This window comes from Lissotriton vulgaris, chromosome 2_1 (assembly GCF_964263255.1).
Source record: "Lissotriton vulgaris chromosome 2_1, aLisVul1.2, whole genome shotgun sequence".
In the NCBI taxonomy this organism is placed as follows: domain Eukaryota; kingdom Metazoa; phylum Chordata; class Amphibia; order Caudata; family Salamandridae; genus Lissotriton; species Lissotriton vulgaris.
The window spans coordinates 1,236,228,228-1,236,247,911 of NC_141687.1; the positions used below are offsets into that span (position 1 = coordinate 1,236,228,228).

The window sequence follows — 19,684 nt, forward strand, 5'->3', positions numbered from 1 at the left end:
GATATACTTAAAAAAAACATAATAAGCAAGGTAACTATGCATCGACTGCGTAGATTTTTGCAGTATTTAACTTTCATTTGTCTCTGTCTATCTCTCTCACTATTTGAGTCTACAGTCTTATACATGTCAGGAACCTGTCTAACCGCTTCACCCGAGGGGGACTTAAACAATTAAACGCTGTCTGACTTACTAGACCGTAACTTAGAACGATACTCCTGTTGCGGAGTTTTTTCTAGAAAAGGGAGTTTAGTGTCAGTATCAGAACTGTTCTCAGAAACTTTCGCGAAACAGTCTTTGGAATCCTTTCCTGGGTCAAGTCCATGAAATCTCTTCACGTGGTGGGCATGGATCCAGCCCTTTCGTCCTTCCACTTTAATAGCCGTCCTCGTCGTCAGTAGCACAAGTTTCGGTGACTTCCAACGCGGCTCCAGGGGGCTTGACCGGTCGAAATTTCTCACGAGGACGAGATTACCAGGGACGATGACGTGGTCCTTGACCTGGGTGTTGTCTGGGAAAGCGGCGGCAACCTGTGAACGACAAGAGAGTAGTGCAGACATCAAGGAAGCCAGGTAATCTGTCAGCATATTACTGTCAACATCTGTAATTTTTCTTGGCATAGGCGTACCCCACATATTTGGCGGTCTACCGAAAACAACCTCATATGGAGATAGTCCGGTTCTGGAATGAGCTACCATACGCATGTAAAAGAGGGCAACTGGCAAGGCTACCATCCAATCTACGCCTTTTTCTGCACAGACCTTCGCTAACCATGTTTTCAGAGTCTGATTGTGTCTCTCGACGAGGCCAGCTGCCTCTGGGTGTGGTACACAATGGAACTTCCACTGGTATCCTAACAGGAGAGATACTTGTTTCATTAATTCAGAAGAGAATGGCTGTCCATTATCTGAGTACACGACACGGGGCAAGCCGTATCGCGGGAAGAATTCACGGACCAACTGCTTGGCGGTGGTCACAGCAGTGTAATCTGGGACTGGGTACGCTTCTGTCCATCTGGATAGGGCACATACAACTACGAGGACATACTTGAATCCTCGACATCTGTCCATCTGAATATAATCCATCTGGAGGACTTCAAAAGGGTGGTCGGGAGGATGAAATCCACCTTGTTCCACGGGAATGCCTTTGCCTGGATTGAACTGACAACAGATCATGCAGGTACGCACTTTCTGTTTTGCTGCTGCACGTAAATGCTTGTTGAACCAGATGTTCTGTATACTGTCTAACATGGCTTTTTCTCCTAAGTGTGCTGGACTATGTGCTGTATTAATAATAGCTTGAACCATGGAGTCAGGGAGAAACCATGTAGCTTTTCCTTTCGTCATCCATCCCTGATCTGTCTGGACCCCTCCTTGTTCAGTCCATTTCTTGATTTCGTCTGGAGTGGCATGTGTCTGTATGTCGAGTACATCTTGTGAGGGATCCCTGACTGTCATGCAATTCGTCTGTGATAGTACTTCAGTATTTGTTGTGTCGGATGGAATGCCTGTATGAGTCTGTGCTGTAAGTTTGGCTGTTCGATCTGCCAGATCGTTACCCTGAGAAATAATGTCAGTAACTTTCGTATGTGCTTTGCACTTCATGATGGCTATGGCTGTAGGCAGGTGTATTGCATCTAACAGAGCTTGAATGAGAGGACCATGTTGTATCTTGGCTCCATGAGAGGTTAGAAAACCTCTTTCTTGCCAGAGGACACCGAAGTCGTGAACGACTCCGAATGCGTACTGTGAATCTGTGTATATGTTTACTTTCAGGTTCTTGGCTCGTATGCAGGCTTGGGTCAGAGCGACGAGCTCTGCTGCTTGGGCAGACAAGGTGTCAATACGATGTGTTTCTATGACTTCAGTTTCAGTGGTCACTGCATATGCGGCCACTAATTCTCCTGTGCTTGTTCTCATGCATGAATCATCCACATAAAGTGTCAGGTCTGGGTCGGGCAATGCAATGTCTGTCAAGTCTTGTCTTGGCTTCGTCACTGTGTTAATGACTTCCACACAGTCATGTGGTGTAGGGTCTGCTGTGATTGAGGGTAAAAGCGTAGCTGGGTTTAATATGTTACAACGTCTGATGTCTATGTGAGGCTGGAACAGTGTCAATTCATATCCAGTCAGTCTTGCTATGGTCAAATGTTGTGTCTGTGTCCGGTTTAAGAGAACTTCCACTGAGTGTGGAACCTGTACTGTCATGGGATGTCCTAATACTATGGAGTCGCTTTGTCTGATTGCTAGAGCTGTTGCTGCGACTGACTTTAGGCACGCAGGCAGAGCCTGGGCCACTGGATCCAATGTACTAGAAAAGTAAGCACAAGGCTTGTGTTTTCCTGCATGATCCTGTGTAGGAACAGATAATGCTGTGCCATCTCGTTCAGTGACAAAAAGTGTAAAAGGTTTGCTGTAACATGGTGTTGCTAAAACAGGTGCTTGGCATAGAGCTTTCTTCAGTTCATCAAAAGCAAGTGTATGTTCCTGAGTCCAAGGGAGGACAGTCAAAGTCGCTGCCTCCTGTGTTGTCAACTGTATAAGGGGTTTGGCTAGATATGCATACTGGGGGATCCATTGTCTGCAGTAAGAAGTGAGGCCAATGAAGGCCCGTACCTCCTTTTGTGTCTTGGGCTGTGGAAGATGTGCAATTAACTCAATTCGGTCAGGTGTCAACTGTCTACCCCTCTTGGACAGCAAGTGTCCAAGGTATACCACTTGCTGGACACAGAATTGTAGCTTCGAAGGGGACACTTTGTGCCCCTTTTCGGCCAGGAAATATAAGACTGTCAGTGATGCACGTTCGCAGTCTCGTTCTGTCCGTGCTGTGATCAATAGATCATCAACGTACTGGAGCAGGGCAGTGTCAGTAGGCATGTGAATACTGTCTAGTTGTCGTTTTAGTGCTTGACTGTAAATACTAGGGCTTTCTGTGAACCCTTGAGGAGCCCTTGCAAATTTGAAGCTTCGGCCATTTAAACAGAATCCGAAAAGGTACTGGCTTTCCGGATGGATTGGGACACTAAAGAAAGCGTTCTTGAGATCTATTACAGTAAAGAACGCTGCTTCGGAATCAATTGCAGTCAATAGTGAAGAAATGTCTGGGACCACTGGATACTGGGGTATTATACATTTGTTTAATTCTCGGAGGTCAATCACTAGTCTGTAGACCGGTGGTGCATTTGGGTCAGTTCGTTTAAGAATCGGAATGATAGGAGAATTACATACATTGGAGTCAGTTTCTACAACCACTCCTTGTGCAATGAATTCGTCAACAATGTTCAGTAAGGCCACTACAGCCTCGGGTGGTAACTTGTATTGTCGGATTCGCGGTAGTACGACTCCTTGTTTGAGAGTGACACGGTATGGTGTAATGTGCATGTAACCTACATCAGTCGGACCTTGCGCCCATAAATGCTGTGGTACATTCTGAAGTCTGGGATCAAAATCTCTCAACACATAATGTCCTTTAAAATCACGTAAAAACAATCTCACTCCTTCCGGAGAACAACAAATCACTGCTCCTAGTTCTTTCAACGTTTTTATACCAAGCAAGTTCTCTGGACATGATTTCGTAAGCAACAAGTCTGTAGTGCGGGACAATGGACCTACTGCTAGGGAAACTGGCTTAGACACTTCATTAACAATAGGCTTTCCTGAAAATCCCAGGGAAGTATTTCGTGAGCCTGAGAGGGGTGCCCCTGGAACCTCGTCGTGACTGATGGTAGTTCTGCTCGCCCCTGTGTCAATCAGAAATTTTCTGTCTTTCCCCAATACCTGACTATGTACATAGGGACCCTCTTGATCTACAGAAACCTCGATAAGGGGCAAGCCAACCTCCCTCTCTAGGCTATTTCATGAGTACTGTTGATAATCAGGGTAATCTGACTGTGAGTACTGATACATTTGTTGCGTGACATGTTGTGTGGCAGCTATGGGTTGGGGTACAGCTACTGTCTGTTGCGCGTTCTGTGGAGGTGGCGTGTTCTGCGGGATGTGTTCCTGTCTAGGAGGACGCGGTCTTTCCTTCGTCTTGCCCGTAGCTATATTGTGTTTCAGGACAGTACATTCATTTATATAGTGACCTGGCTGCTTGCAGTAGTTGCAGTTCCCTTTGACAGGTGCCGCGCCCTTTCTCTGACTATCGGCGGCTGGAACTGATTGGGCAACTAGTACTTTCATTTTCGTGTCTTTCATACGTCTCTTTTCGTGTTCCTGTTCTTCTCTAATTCGGTTCTGATGGTACTGTAACATTTGTAACATTTGGGAAGGGCTATTAGCTTGCCAAGTACTCTCAACCTTGAGTACTCTATTTTTAATCTGGGGTAAGGAATTCTCTACTAATTTGGTCACAAACAGATGTGGATACGATTCACTACTTGTCTTCAGGCCACTATTAATAATAAAACATTTTTCGAATCTAGAATAGAAATCACTAGTGTCTTCATCTTGTTTCTGTTTGCAGGCTGAAATGGCATCCCAATCTTCCTTTTTGGTAATCAATAATCTCGGCAAAACCTGTATCAATAGCTCGGGTAATTCTTTAACGTTATCCCCGAGACCAGTACCAGGAGTTCGTCTATTATCCTCGTTTTCTAATTCTGTCCAGTTAATCTTTTTCTCTCCCACCTCCCACTCTTTTTCTTCTTTCGTAAATGCCTGCAGGCAACAGGACTTTCAACATTTTAATCGTATCAGCATATGTATACTCTCCCATGCGGAGCATGTCTTTTAATTCACGGTGGAACCCTGCTGGATCTTTATCATGACAGGGCAGTAATTTTTTCATTTCCAATAGTTCCATTTTAGTCAAGGGAGTGTACACGTACACTCGTTGAAGCGTACCCGCGTCAGTCCTGACTGGATGAACCTCTCTTAAAGGGTTCTGTCTGTCTATGTAAAAGGTCTTTCTTTCTTGGTGTGGAACAGGAACAAAATGTGGAGTCAGGAAAGTCATGTACTTATGTCGTTGATCTAGAATAACTTTAATTAATTCGGTACCTAGACCTCTCCATCTTGCTAGGAGTAAATCGTCCAACAATTTATATAGGGGACCTGGGTCAGAATGCTGACTCTCGTACAGTGTGATGAGGTGTTGAATCATGTAAGTACCAGCTAGACGTTGTTCTTCCGGAGGAAGACTCAAAAATGTTTGTGCTACTATGTCATCTTTATATATATTAGAATTGCCAGCCCATTGTACTGCTGACCGGGCTAGTTCCTGTTCATGCATAGTACTGAGTTCACTACTCCCTACTCGTTGTTTCAATGCTTGGTCAGTGGCTTGGAATATGTGTTCAAGGGAATATTGTTCAGGTATGGGAGAAAGAGAACGTTTCTTGTATTCTAGGCGTATGGGTCTATCAAAAGGTCTCGCCCTACCTACGTAATTTATTCTACTAGTGTCCTCAATTGCTAAATCATCGTCCTCTGAGACTTCGTCATCTTCTTTCTCAGATTCTTTCTCCGCCTGTTCTCTCTCGTGTATCTCAACAATTTCTTTACGAATTTTTCTGTACATGGCTTCTACACAACTCTGTTTATCATGTTTACCAGAAGCAATGTTGTCACTCCAGTTTGTCAGGACTTTAGTTACTTCTTTATTTGGCTGGTCTTGTTCCCTGATCAGACAATTAATCAAAAACTGTAAGAGCATACGTTGTAGCTCCACTTTTCTATGTGCCATGGCCTCGTGAATACTTTCTGGTCCCTCCCCCGTTCTAACGAAGTGGTATATCTTGTCTAAATGTTTCTTCATGTCTGGTAGAACAAGCAAGTAATTTGTAACGCGTCTTAATCGTACTGAGTATATAACCATTGAACCCTCCCCTGGTACTGGATCATAGATACAATCAGTAAGGTGCTGTCTAAGAGATGCGGGTGTAGCTGCTTTTGGCGTGTGCTGTAATGCTAGTTCTCGTAGTGATGATCGTTTTAACGGAGGTGGGGTGGAGGGGCCCCCTCCCGCTGCTCCCAAACTGGAATCGCCTAGGCTTGAATCGGCTTTTACTGGCTGTGTTGTCGCTGTCAGCGTTATCGCTGGTAATGCGGGTTGATCTTGGACTACAGGTGCTGGGAGAAAAGGATTCGGAGGGGGGTTGGTAACTGGAGGAACAGTGGGGGAATTTGTGTTATTAACAGGATTGGGAGGATTAGTAGGAGGTACGCGTATATTTACATACGCTGGAGCAGCGTCATCTAAATAGGAGGACAGGAAAATGTCCGCTGCGGTCTGCTTATGACTACGGAGCTTAGTCGGAATCAGTGGTTGCGGCAAGTTACTGGGTACTTCCGGGGTCACTTTAGGTAGGCCCTCGGCGAGAAGGGGATACATGCCTTTAATAAGGGCATTTCTTTGTCTGTCTAATTGTTCTGTTCTAACTCGTTCACCTTCTTCTAGTAATTCTTTTTCTTGGGCTTTTTCTGATGCTTCTCTACTTCTCTCTGCTTTCTTAATTTCTTTTTCTGTTCTTCTATGCGCTTCTTTACGCCACAATTCAATGGCATCTTTCTGGGATTGTCTGGCTTTCTTTTTCCACAGTGCTTCTTCTACTCTCATGATGCAATCAGCATCCCATGTCCCTGAGGCAGGCCATCTATAATTCTCTTCCAGATCTTTTGTGTAGTCTACCCATAAGTCTAAGTACAGTATGGCATCTAAGCCATGTTTGTGGTACATAAAATGTCCGGGAGTGTCCCTAGGCGGGACGGGGACTGCTTCTTCGAGTATCCCTTTCCTGGTTCCTATCTGACGTAATTTCGAAAACAGCGGCATGTTTGAACTGACTTGAACGCAAACACATTAAGCACAATAATAGACTGCAAACAATCAGTCATACCACGACATTAAAACATTGCGAACAGATACTACTTGGTACATAGAATAACACAATTCTGAAAATCTCAAAATGCAATACTAGATTACTGGATGCACTGCTAGAACAGTACAGTCATACCGGTCTCTTAAAGAGACACGTCATACCGCATCCACCTGAATGGACACGTCTTTACCGGATCTGTGTACCCAGACCCGTCTTGACTGGGCTCAAATAAATGAACCCGTCTATATGCGTCCCCAGCAACGGTACTCACTGGGAAGCAGAACTGAAGGCCTCGGAAACTCGACACTGGACTGGACTGCTACGGCTTCTTGCTGCTACGCATGCGCCTCGGAACAGGTGGGCCTCCGGATACCTCGGACCTTGCTCTCTCGGCTTGGGCTCTGGTCGGGACAGTCCGCATTCCTCACCGCCTCGTGTGGATGCCTGGTCGCAGTCTCCGTCTCCTCCGTGGGCCTGAGGGAGTTAGCAGGAAAACCCGCGGATGTGCACAGAAGGGGGCCCGTCACGGCTGTAGAAGGGGTCAGGGGGCTGCGTTACATCGCCGGCGCGTGGGGAAGGGGACTCGTTCCTATTCGGGCGCCAGATTATGTGGTAAATAAAATTACAGGGACTATTTTTCAATACATAAATAACAATAAGAATAGCTCATAAAAATGAGAGGCAGAGTCCGTTGTATCTGAGTCATACGGGCTTTAATTAAGATGACTCGAGTCACTGAGAATCGGGTTCCATCACTACTAAGGTTCAGGAAGGGATGTCTAACGTTTTATTAACATCAAACATTATATATAGTAAAACCATACAATTGTAATGAATACAGTAGGCGTAACAAGTGAGAAGAGAGAGAGATAAGAACATATGGGCGTAAAAAGAAGGCGTGCAAGGAGGCGTATACAGGGGTGTGCACTGGATGAGTCACAGAAGTGTCATAGGTGGGTGGATGCATAGAAAAAGTCTGCAGGGTCAGCAGAAACCTTTACCCTACATGTGCGCGAAACTAGTCATGACGTGAAATTAACGTGCAACTGGGGAGAGCTGGGGGGTTGACTTTAGCACTAGTAGAGGAGCCTGGAGTCTGGGATGTCAGAACGACCTGCACCTTTGGCATATCTGATATCTTGTGTTTGGAGGATGTATTATCTGAAGTAAAGGTCTCTCGAGCAGAGGCCGTTCATCACTAAATGCTAGTGGGTGCATATATTTCTTCGTGCAATGCGCGGGGCCATGGGCCTACTATGGCAACGGGTTCAGTAAATCACTTGCATGGAGACAGGAAGGCTAGGCCCTATGCTCTGCAGGCGGAAGATGTTTACCTATTTCATTAGACTGGAATGTGTTTTTGCGGAGGCTGAGCAGATAACTGTAGGCAAAATACCGTCTTGGCAGGCAGGCCAGGATGAGCCGGGCACCTCTCGGCTGGGCAGGGAGTAAAGTAGAGGTCAGGGATGCATACCTAAACTGCAGCTTTCAGAGACAGAAGAGGCTCGGAGCCTGGATTCAGGGCCTGGCCCAGCTGGAGCACAAAAACATGTGCTTCGCAATATTTAAACGTGTACCATGTAAATGCATTGGAAACGTAGGCCTCAGTGCAGAAGTAATGTTTCATTCATGGAGGGCCTAATAACTGCCATGCTAACATTAGACGGAAATGCAGGGGCATTGTTATGGCAGGCACGGGAAAGGAATTACACGATAGCATGGACATACATGGGGCATAGGTACGAAAATAGGGTGCGAGGGGGGGACACACTGACTACCTAAAATTTCTGTTTCCTCAACAGGAGAGGCTGTACAGAGGAAAGACATCAATAACAAACCCTTGACAAATGCAGTGTCTATCCAGATGATCATAAGAAAATACCACACAGCTCATATTACAATCAAATATGTTTAGTCATAAAATTAGGCAAGTGGCTCACTCTTTTAAAGACATGCTTTTCATCACCAAATGGTTAAATACACCATGGCACTACTCAATATTTCAATATTTCTAAGATGAGAAACAAAAATAAATTTCAACAATATTGTGTAAAATGTTTAAAAAAAGATCAAGAAAAATAGGTTGTAGTAGTCTAAGTAAGTACATTTTTATTGTATATAGTTAATTAAAACCTTTACAATATTGTTCATATAAAAAAAAGCAACTTGTACTTTAAAATTAAAGTGTACAAACTAGAGATACGTTAAAATAGAGAAACTTTCTAAAATGTCTGTGTACATAGTGATTTTGCAGTTGTACTTGCACTTCGCACAGTCGGATTCGGACCTTTGCCGTCCTTTACCTCAGTGTTCATGATTAGCTGAAGTGCCTTTTGGCAAAATCTAGCGGCCCTACAAGCTGTCTGCAGTTTGTAGCTGTTAAGGGCCAGCATGACGGCCGGGCGGTTTGATCTAATTTGAGAAAGACGAAAAACATGAAGTAGGTAATAACGTCTCAAATTTGTTAAAGATGGGCAAATACACAATATGTGCATCAAGGATTCTTCCATTTCCCCACATAGTCTACAGAAGGGTGTCAGCCATGTTTGCTTCCATGCAGGTGTGTGATTTTTTAATATAGTGGTTCCCAGCCGTAATTTTAAAAGTATTTTTTGAGCAGCTGGGGGTATATGGTTGACTAAATATGGTTGTGGCTCCAGCTTCCCATATGTGGCCAACACAGTCCATCCATGTTTTTTATTTGCTGTGGCAGCTTTATCTGCTGTCCATGACATTTGCTTTGCTGCTGCATTAGTCTCTTTTTTAAACGCCACAAGTGATTGATTTGTGTTCCATGCCTTTTCCATATTAAGGCTTGAGACAGCATTCTCCCATACCATTTTCCATGAGTTTTTTGTCTTTTTCTGGTTATTTATCTCAGTCCAACAATGGCCCATAAGGGTGTCCTCTTCAGCAGCTCTTAGTTTCCAGCATGTTTTTAATATGGCTGCTTGTCTGATTTGGTGCTGGTTTAGTAGACCGAATTCCAAGCGGATCTGGGATTGAGATACGAACCTTGGAATATGAAAGATGTATTTGAACAACTCTGATTGTTGTGTGTTCAAAAAGTTAGCATCTTTTCCCTTGTACAACTCCGATCCATACGTGAGAGATGGGAGAAAATTTGCAGATATTATCTGCAACAAATGCGAATTGGATGGACAATTCATTTTTCTTTTTAACAAGTTTAGGGCGAAGCGTAGTTTGATAGCATGTGCCTTTCTGTAAGACTGATGAACCTTTCAGCGACCACCTAGCATCGACTACAACTCCCAAGTATTTGTACGTGGAGGTCTGCTCTAATGTGTTGCCTGCAATTTGCCATTTAAAGGATTTCCTCCCTGGCCGAGCGGCAAAACAGACAATCTTCGTTTTTTTATAATTAATTTGGAGCCCTTGTGCACAGGTGTAGTAGTCTTATTTTTGTCCTTACCCTCAGCTGCCAGTACCTTAAAATTAAGATTGTCTCCTTTTCTCTTTTTCAATTGTACCCAAAGATTAAAAATAAGCACTGAACACAGAAACTGTTGTAAAAGAATCCTACTTTTTGATGAACAGATCTGTAACACTTAAAATCAATTGAATGATTATTTCTTCAGTCACCTAAGTTAAATCTACCTAAGAATGAAAGAGCCCTAGATCTTCTTTTTGACCTACTTATATCTGCAACTGATACTATCACTCTATTTTGACTTGGATATTAGATGAGGTGGTAACCATTTAGTTACAGACCACCTCAATTACTTCAACTGCTTGGGGGATACTCAGATGGGCCTGCATCCTGAATGAAGTTTAGAATTGACACCACTGCGTGTAATGTATGAACTTCTGTTATTTCCTGATCGAAAATGATATGCTGTGTTTGGAAGTGTTAGATGTATCCGCTGCTTGCAAACCCCTGGATCAAAGCTTTCTTGATATGGGTAGGGTCCAACACTCAGCTTGTAACATGGCTTTGATCCTTTTTGGATCATATCTGTGAAATTATAGTTAAATGTTCTAACTGTACATATTTTGTTGCCTGCCCCTAGAGCTAGCCATTTCAGTAGTTTAAATCTACATTAAACTTTACCACACTGTCTCTGATTGGTTTGTGAGTTGTCCCACACCTATGATGAATATGTAAAGTTGTATATTAGAAAGTGGGAGGAGGCTGACAGAGGTGGACTCAAAGGGCCATACTTCGTGCCTCCATCTAAAACTGGCTAGACAGAAACTGTCTTGATTTGCTTCTTAAAAAGATTGGCCCAAAACGTCTGTTAATAATGCTCCTGCTTCCCATATATACATCGCACTTTATATCCGCCAGGTTTTCCCATTTTTAATAGCCATAGTATTTCACATCTACATTTACTCTTAATATGCTATGAAAACAACATAAGGTGATATGTTTTACTTTTACATCAGCACACGAATGTCTCCCTCATTCATATTGGCAATTTGCCTGACATGCCAAGGCAATTATTTGGGCCAAGACAAAATACTGCAGTTTCCATGTAATTGGGCATCTAAGAGAGGATTATCAGTGCCTTCAGATGACAAGCAAGTGTTATCAAAGTTAGCAGGTGTACCTGTGTAATGCCACATTGACTGAGTTTCATTGAAGTACAGTATCACTTTTATACTCCTTTTCTAGTTTGTAGAATAGTTAATGCAGCAGTATATAACTATCTATGTATAAGAGGAACAAAGCGTGTTCCTTAATAATGTATCCTTTAACTAATTCAACAAGCTTTGCATTGCACTATTTGGCATGTTTACAATTGGGGATGAATGCCTGCCCTGTTGGTGCCCCAATGCTGCTAGTCAAAACATGATGCCGCAGATTTAAAAGGGCATTATGGGTCCCATCTTTTTTAATCCTTATTATAGTAAATGCCAGTGCCTAGATTACATTAGTTTTCTGCATCGGTAATAATGTAATACAATGAAGGAGCGTGAAAGATAATAAACTCTTGTAAGAATGAGATTAGGGCTGAGGAAGAGTATTTGTCAGAGATTCAGTGCAAAAGATGTTGAATGAAGAGTTAGACTGGAAAAGGAATGTCTAGGCACTGAAAGGAAATATGGATACTATGTGATGCAGGCTAATAACATGATAAATAATGGAAAATGACAAGAAACAAAGAACATAATATGTCCAGAGGAATTGACCATAACAGGTGTAAAGGTAGTGTTTTGGAAGACCAATGCGAGAGAGTGCAGAAAAGACATAAGGGGAGATGACATGGAACAGAGTTACTTCAAAAGTACAAAGGAGTGAGACAGAAGTAAAAAAGTTGTTAGATAATTTGCCAAATTGAGTAAGGGAAGTAGTAGAAGGTGGTCTTGGGTTGAAAGGGCAGATAGAGGAGGCTAAAACAAAAGAAAAGTAAATGTCAAAGATCAAAAGAAGGAGAAATGGATAAAAAAAGGTGAAATACATAGAATAGGTAATTCGGTAAACATTCAAACAAATAATATGGACAAACAAATGAGGCTAAGGAGGATAAAAAAGTGCATATGGACAAGAGAAGAAAATGAGGCAGAAAAAATGAGATACAATGTAGAGAGACAAGAGTATAAAAAATAACACCTTGGGCATTATTTGATTGGGGTAATGGGAATGGTGGCTAATGAACTCCATATTTCTTTAATAATTTTCTACTTTATCATTAATATAGGTTTTCGAACAAATGGCTGGCCATGTCCTGTCGGCCATTACTGCCCTACTGGTACCAGCCTGCCTCTAGCCTGTCCTGCAGGTTCCTATAACAACATGAGTCACCAGATCTCCTGCTTCACTTGTCCGGCTGGCTATTACTGCCCAGAAAATACAACTAACTTCAACAGCTTCCCTTGCCCTGCAGGATTCTTCTGCCCTCCAGGTGAGTAATGTGGAGCCTATATAGGGAAATCTCCTGGTAAGGAGGTGAATTATTTGTATATCCAACGGATAGCATTTTCTCCTAGTCACTGGAAGGGATGCACTGGGTTATCTATGACATACCAGCACTGATAGATGGACTTGTCTGCTTTGAATTGAACCTTCACAGGCATGATTTCATGGAAATATATCAGATGAACTACCCCTTACATTGCATTAAGTATAACTATGATGACCACCTCCCTCCAGATCATTGCAGGCATTGTTTCCTGTCCTAGACTTTTGTGTGGTAGAGTAATGCATTCTGGGTATTGAGGTTTTGTTTTGCTTCCACTGAGCTAATCAGACTAGCACACCTCAAATTAACCATTTTTGGTGCAACGTTTTTGACTGTAGAGTGCTTTGGTAGCATGCATATTTATGACTTCCCCCAATATTTGATCTCCTCAGTATATGAAATATACATGTTACCTATAACAGTTATGCAGATTTTTAAGATAGTACTTTTAGTGAGATTCTTCTCATACAGGAACCCCAGACATCCAGGTTTTATAGAATTATTTTTACTAATATTTAGTAAGCCTGAACCAGCCATTGAGCCATTAGATGGAGAAGACCAGCTTTTCATGCCTCCAGCTTGTGCTTCCCTTACATGCTCCCATAATTTTGCTAGTATTTATTTTTTAGGCACCTACATAGGTAATACTGTAGAAGACTCACTATGCATGAGAAAAGTAGTAGATGGGCAATAGTGTTGTGGGTTTTGGTTTTGAAAAAAAAAATGTTTTCAAAATTGAACATAAAACCACAAAACATAAGTCAGCATGGTTTGAATCATGTTACAGTAGCTACCAAAAGGTCTGCACAACCCAGACAATCAATTCCAAACATTAGATGATGAACGTTGTGTATCTTAGTCACTGATTCGCACAAGAGATAATCGGCCACATGCATCATTGTTGCCGTTTGCGATTTCTTAATTGCGAAAATTAAGGAATCGCAATTAAGAAATTGCAAACGGCTATGCACCAATACATCGCATTTTTTTGCGATTTCTTAAATTTCCTTAATTGCGATTCACAATTTGCGAATCGCAATTAAGGAATCCCTTCCCATTAATTCCATGGGCCTGGAGGCCCTTGGGAATCAATGGGAAGTCATTTTCAATTTGCGATTCGCAATTTGCGAATTGCAAATTCAAAATGCAATTTCAAGGGGGCAGGGGGGGTCCAAAGGACCGCCCCTTGCACCCCTGAAATATAACTTTAAGTGCATTTTTCACACACACATGCCCCAAGGGCATGTGTGTGTGTAAAATGAAACTTTCAAAAATGCACTTTTGTGCATTTTTGAAAGTTTTCGCAAATTACCTTGAAGGTCAACTTCATGGTAATTTACCTCTCCCTATTTGCGAATTTGCAAATTTAAAATGTTCATGCATTGCATTTAAGAAATCTCAAATTGCGATTTCTTAAATGCAATCACAATTTTAGAAATCGCAACATTATTGTGATTTCTAAAATTGCGAAAAACATGATGCATCCCAATTTTGTCAATTGCATTCGCAAACGGCGGAAAATTGTGATTCACACCGTTTGCAAATGCAACTGACAATGATGCATGTGCCTGAATGATATTTTATTTTATGTTAATTTGTTTCTATGGCACCACTGCTACTCAAAGGGTCTCCTGACACTAAACCAAACTTTTTTCAACAAAGCATAATCCCACAAAACAGCTGAATTTGCAGGGCTTTGAAAAGTGGAGTCTTACAGGATTCCCGGAAAAACCATATAATCTGGTGGTGTCCAAGGGTAGGTGTTAGCTCATTCCACATCTTAGTCACTTGAACTGAAGACGAGCATCCACCTCTTTGTTCCTTCCAGTAGCATGGAATCACAAGTCTTTCCTTAGTGGCTGAACACACAGACTATTTTGTTTACAACGTTGAATCTATCTTGTAAATAGAGATATCCACTCTGTTTAATCACCTAATGTGTAAAGGGGTGGCCTTTGAGTAAAATGATCTTTCCCATAGTTAGGCAGTATAACTTAACCGAAAAAGGGGTTTAATGGGTACAGATCTGAAGTATATATCAACAAAGAGGGGCTTGGGCGCATAAAGGTCCAGCATTCATGCTCCAGATAAGTAGTCAAAGGACAGAAAGGCATGCAGTTCCTAATAAGACGTGTTTATCTGCTCAGGTCAGCACAGTTCTAAAGAGTCAGCGGGGAGCGTGACTCTTTAGGAGCAAATGCCCCTACACACCTAGATTTATTTTTATATGGAGTTTTATATAGTGTGAACTTGACCCGAAGGTATCGGGTATTAGAGCGCTTTACATAAGCACAAGTTGCGTTACAGGAGGACACATCCATTTTTTGTTAGGCTCAGGGAGATTAAGTGATTTGCCCAGGATGTTGCGCGTCCTTGTCGAGACGCGAACCCAGTTCCCCAGATTTGAGATCGACGGCCCTAGCCATTGGGCCACATCCTGGCCACTAGAATAGGTAGATGTCATCACTGTGCTTTTGCTCCATGTCGGTTCGGCCCTGCAATACCTGATGGTCACCTTCAATGGTGGTTCTTTACTGGAGATCTTTTCATAAGCCGTTTGTTAAGTGCAGATGTGTGGGTCTAGGTGTAGATTGGTGTAGTAAGTGTATAGATATGAATGTGATGTTAAAAATAGGACAGGGGGTACTCCCAGAACTAATTTTATTGGTAAAGTCTCCTTCCCTATACTGAAAATTGAGTCGCTATCTACAAGAGGTAATTATCTAAGTTAGCAGTAAGGTTGACGTTTTTTAATCTTCAATTAGTCATACAAATGATCTAGCAGCTTTTCTTCAGGACCAGTCTCACCTAATCTACATAGTGACTGGAGTTTCAATCGGTGAATCCCTGTATCTGCACCGAATCACACCTACCTCTTTAGGTTTTATTTAAAAAGGTTCACTTGGCAATGACCTGTCGTGTAGAAAAACATTATCATCATGTGCATCCTGCTTTAAAAAAACTCACAACATGAGTTACCAATGCATGCATCACATTGTTGTTCATGCTCATGCTACCTGGATGCAGAATAACTTCGTCCAATTAAATGCAGAGAAATCAGAAATCATGCTGTTTTGAGGAGCAGCTATAAGCTGCTCGCCCAGCTGGTGGCCCAAGGAGCTGGGAAATGCCCTGTCCCCTAAGGAAGTGGTCAAGAACCTAGGCATCAGGATCGATCAGAACCTCACTCTTGACGCTCATGCTAACACCACTGCTGGCAACTGCTTCTACATTCTCAGTCTATTTAGAAGGATCTTCCCCCTGTTACCCTCTTCCACTAAAAAAACGTTGATGCAAGCCCTGGTACTAATTAGACTAGATTGTTGTAACGCTCTGCTATTATCGGCGAACAAAGCCTCCTTTAATAAGCTACAAGTGGTGTAATACACGGCCGCTCGCCTCGTAGCAGACGCCCCATCTAGAACATCTTCTATTCCCCTCCTCAAAAAACTCCACTGGCACCCTTTGAGAAAGCGGGTAAAATTAAAAATATGCTGCACTATTTTCAAGACCCTCAAAGAACAAGGTCCTTCCTATCTCTCTAACAAGCTAATCAAGTCCTCTTAGATCAGGCTCTAAACTTCTACTATGCACCCCTAGAATTAAAAAGGCACGCAGCAGCGGCAAAGCTTTCTCTCAACTTGCCCCTGCCTTCTGGAATGAGCTACACCTTCAGCTCCGCAACTATCAGAACCTCTCTAAGTTCAGGAAGCTTCTAAACACCCACCTTTTCGGAGCCCTATGCTCTGGCTGAAGTCCACTGTCCTGCGCACAGAGATACCCCTCAGGGTGATTCAGCGCTATATAAATCAATAAACTTCAAACTTCAATAAACTTCAAGTGTATCCCACACCGATGACACCCAGCTTTTCTGCTCCCTCGCCAAAGAACTAAACATCACCAGACATAACTTTCAAGAAGGGATGAAAACCGTCACCACCTGGATGGAGAAGAGCTGCCTGAAACTAAACTCAGAGAAAGCAGAAGCCCTATGCATGAGATGACACCTGGTGGCCCCCCCCCCCTCTCGGAAACCCGACCACCCTGACGGACGACGCACAAAACTTCTGCATCATACTAGACTCATTGCTCACAATGAACTGCGAGATCAGCGCAGTATTCTCGGCCTGCTTCACCACACTCCGCCTACTCCCAAAAACATTCAGATGGATCCCATCTGAATCCAGAAAAATGGTCACACATGCCCTCATCAGCAGCAGACTGGACTACGGAAACACTCTTTATGCCGTAATCCACAAGAAACTCCTTCGCAAGCTCCAGACTGTCCAGAACGCTGCAGTCAGACTGAACCTAGACATCCCCATCACAACCACATCACCCAACACCTTTGCGAAATCCAATGGCTCCCCATCGAAAGAAGAATAACCTTAAAGCTCCTCACTCACGCATATAAGGCCCTCCACAACAGCAGACCTACATACCTAAACAACTGCCTCTCCTTCCATGTCCCCAAGAGAAACCTCTGATCAGTCAACCTCTCTCTGGCCTCCATTCCACGCATCTATAGGACCAGAACAGGAAGAAAGTCCTTCTCCTACCTTGCAGCCAAGGCCTGGAACGCCCCCCCCCCCACCTCCAGCAAAGCCCTACACTGCTCCAGTTTAGGAAGGACCTCAAGACCTGACTCTTCTGATGACTCCAGCAATTAACGGAGCTGCCCCCCCCCCCAGCCCCTTGAGACCCATGCAGGTGAGTAGCTGCGCTCTACAAACCCCTGATTGATTGATTGATTGATATTTTCAAAACATGGACATTGAAAATCCAACACACTCTGTCAATTGTGGTCAAAACGCACCCTACATGGGTATTGCTGACAACTTCTTGAGTCATGCGTGGGGGCACGCCAATTTGCGCGCTATAAAACTTTGAGATATAGATCAGAGGGCCTGCATTCACAAAAGCTAAGAGAGAGAGGTAAAGAATCACCCTCTCTCATACAATAGTAGGAATCCGCAATTCCCTACTCACAGAATCTCAAGGACATGTTCACTGGGCAACCTACCCACGCTGGCTGACTCAGAAGTGCTGGTCGGGGTTGGTATCCGGTATTTAACCTGAGTCCCAATTGGTTAAATGGGAGCAGGTGTCCTGTGTAATGGATTTACCCATATGTGGCATCTATCTTTGGATGTACATCTCATGCCATGGAATCGCATCATCATCATTATTGAAAAAAGTAAGATTTGAAGCTCTTATTGATCAGTCTATTTTAGTAGATGAGATAGTGATGTTCTCATGGAATCACAAGATACTTATGGGTCTATTATGATGGCGGGCACATTACATTGTGAAATGGGACTGCCCTCTATGTGTTCGGCGGTCCAGAATACACAATTTGGATGCGCCCGCCACACTGGTGGGAGCATCCCGCATTTTTTACATTGGGGGGGGCGGTGCTGTCAGCAGCACCTGCGGCAATGCAAAAAAGGCATTTTTGCATGCACAATGTGGCAGGCACCGGGCGGTGCCTGCCACATTGTGCATGGAAATGCATCATGTGCCCCCTCACCCCCGAACATCCAGGGGGCCTGCAACGGGCCCCCAACTGCGCCAACTCCATGCATTTACGGAAAGGCTGCTTCCCGCAGGCATTGTAATATGGAAGGCGGTGTCTAGCAGACACCACCACCATATTCAACCCTTTTCCGCCGCTCGACTCGTCGACCGGGTGGAAAAGTGGAGGACGGTCTTCCCGTCCACTGCATTACCCCCGCCATCATAATATGACAGGGGGAGATAATGACGGGTGGATTGCCACCGCCATGCAGGTGGTGGCGATCTGCATGACATTATAATAGACCCCTTAGTGATTAGAATTCAATGAGGAAACGTATATTCACCTGGGAGACAATGTGAGTACAATGGAAGAATGAGCATGTAAGAAGTGAGAGAGGGATTTTTAAATAGTGTAGAAAACTTGAGGTGACCATTGAGATCGTAAACCGTGCCCATGGCAAAGTCTAGTAGGAGCAGGATAATAGTGGCTGGGAGAAGCACGGTGGAGAGGTGTTACAGTGATTGAGACAATAGAGCAGAGATGTCCCAATCAGGGCCAGTTGCTGGGTTTGTTGACTGGTGGTGATGGCATGATTCAGAGAAAGTGGAGGGGCACTAGCAATGGATGGGGGCCTTTATCCAACTTGAAGGTGATCTGGAAGTTGAGCATTAAACCTGGAAGAAGCAGTTTAGGCACACTCTGAGCTTTCCAGATGATTCTGGAGGTTTGGAGAAATGTGCATTAAAGACAAATAGACAAACACTTCTGCACAACAGAAGGAGCAGGGACAGTGACTGAAGGATGGTTATGTCTTTCAAGGAGGGTATTGAACAGAAGGAAATAAAGCAGGGTCTTTGGGACATGTACTTTCAGATACTTAATTACTCTCTAAGGAATTTCATCATCTTTTTTTCAGCCCTCAGACCATAAAAGTGCAAATGCATACAATCCATACATACAGGGATATTAAATACATACGGGGATCGTCTTACCGGAGCTAACCCTTTTCAGCACGCCGAGAACGCCGACTTCGCCGACGCCTTGACCTGGGATCTGCCACTCGTCCCTGCGGCCTCCCCGTGTCCCAGGAGGGATTGACCGCCTGAGGCCTGCGCTAACATCTTGCCGCACCCGCTTCGCGGGTGCCGCTGCGCGGCACCAAGGTGTGGGGTCGAGGCTGCAGGTCTTCACCCAGCATTCATCACCCGGGAGGAATAAAGAACTGAGAAAGGTAACTGGGGGCGCGTGAGGCAGGGACTCCATAGACCAGGAGTCCCCGCGCTGCACAGGTGTGCACGGCCGCGCCCCCAGCAAGCCACGCCCCCGGCCGGCCAAGCTCTGTTAAAGAGCGGAACCTCACAACGCTCAGTGGGATCGTCTTACCGGAGCTAACCCTTTTCAGCACGCCGAGAACGCCGACTTCGC

The 19,684-nt window shown here is 43.9% G+C and overlaps 1 protein-coding gene across 1 annotated transcript in view; it reads left to right on the top strand.

The window, feature by feature from the left end:
* LOC147732424 (uncharacterized) overlaps positions 1-19,684 on the top strand; it is a 2,559,122-nt gene that overhangs the window by 832,738 nt on the left and 1,706,700 nt on the right. Inside the window, exon 37 of the mRNA XM_086954262.1 lies at positions 12,481-12,684. Within this exon, the coding sequence (XP_086810388.1) occupies positions 12,481-12,684 (204 nt within the window). The remainder of the gene's footprint in view (positions 1-12,480; positions 12,685-19,684) is intronic.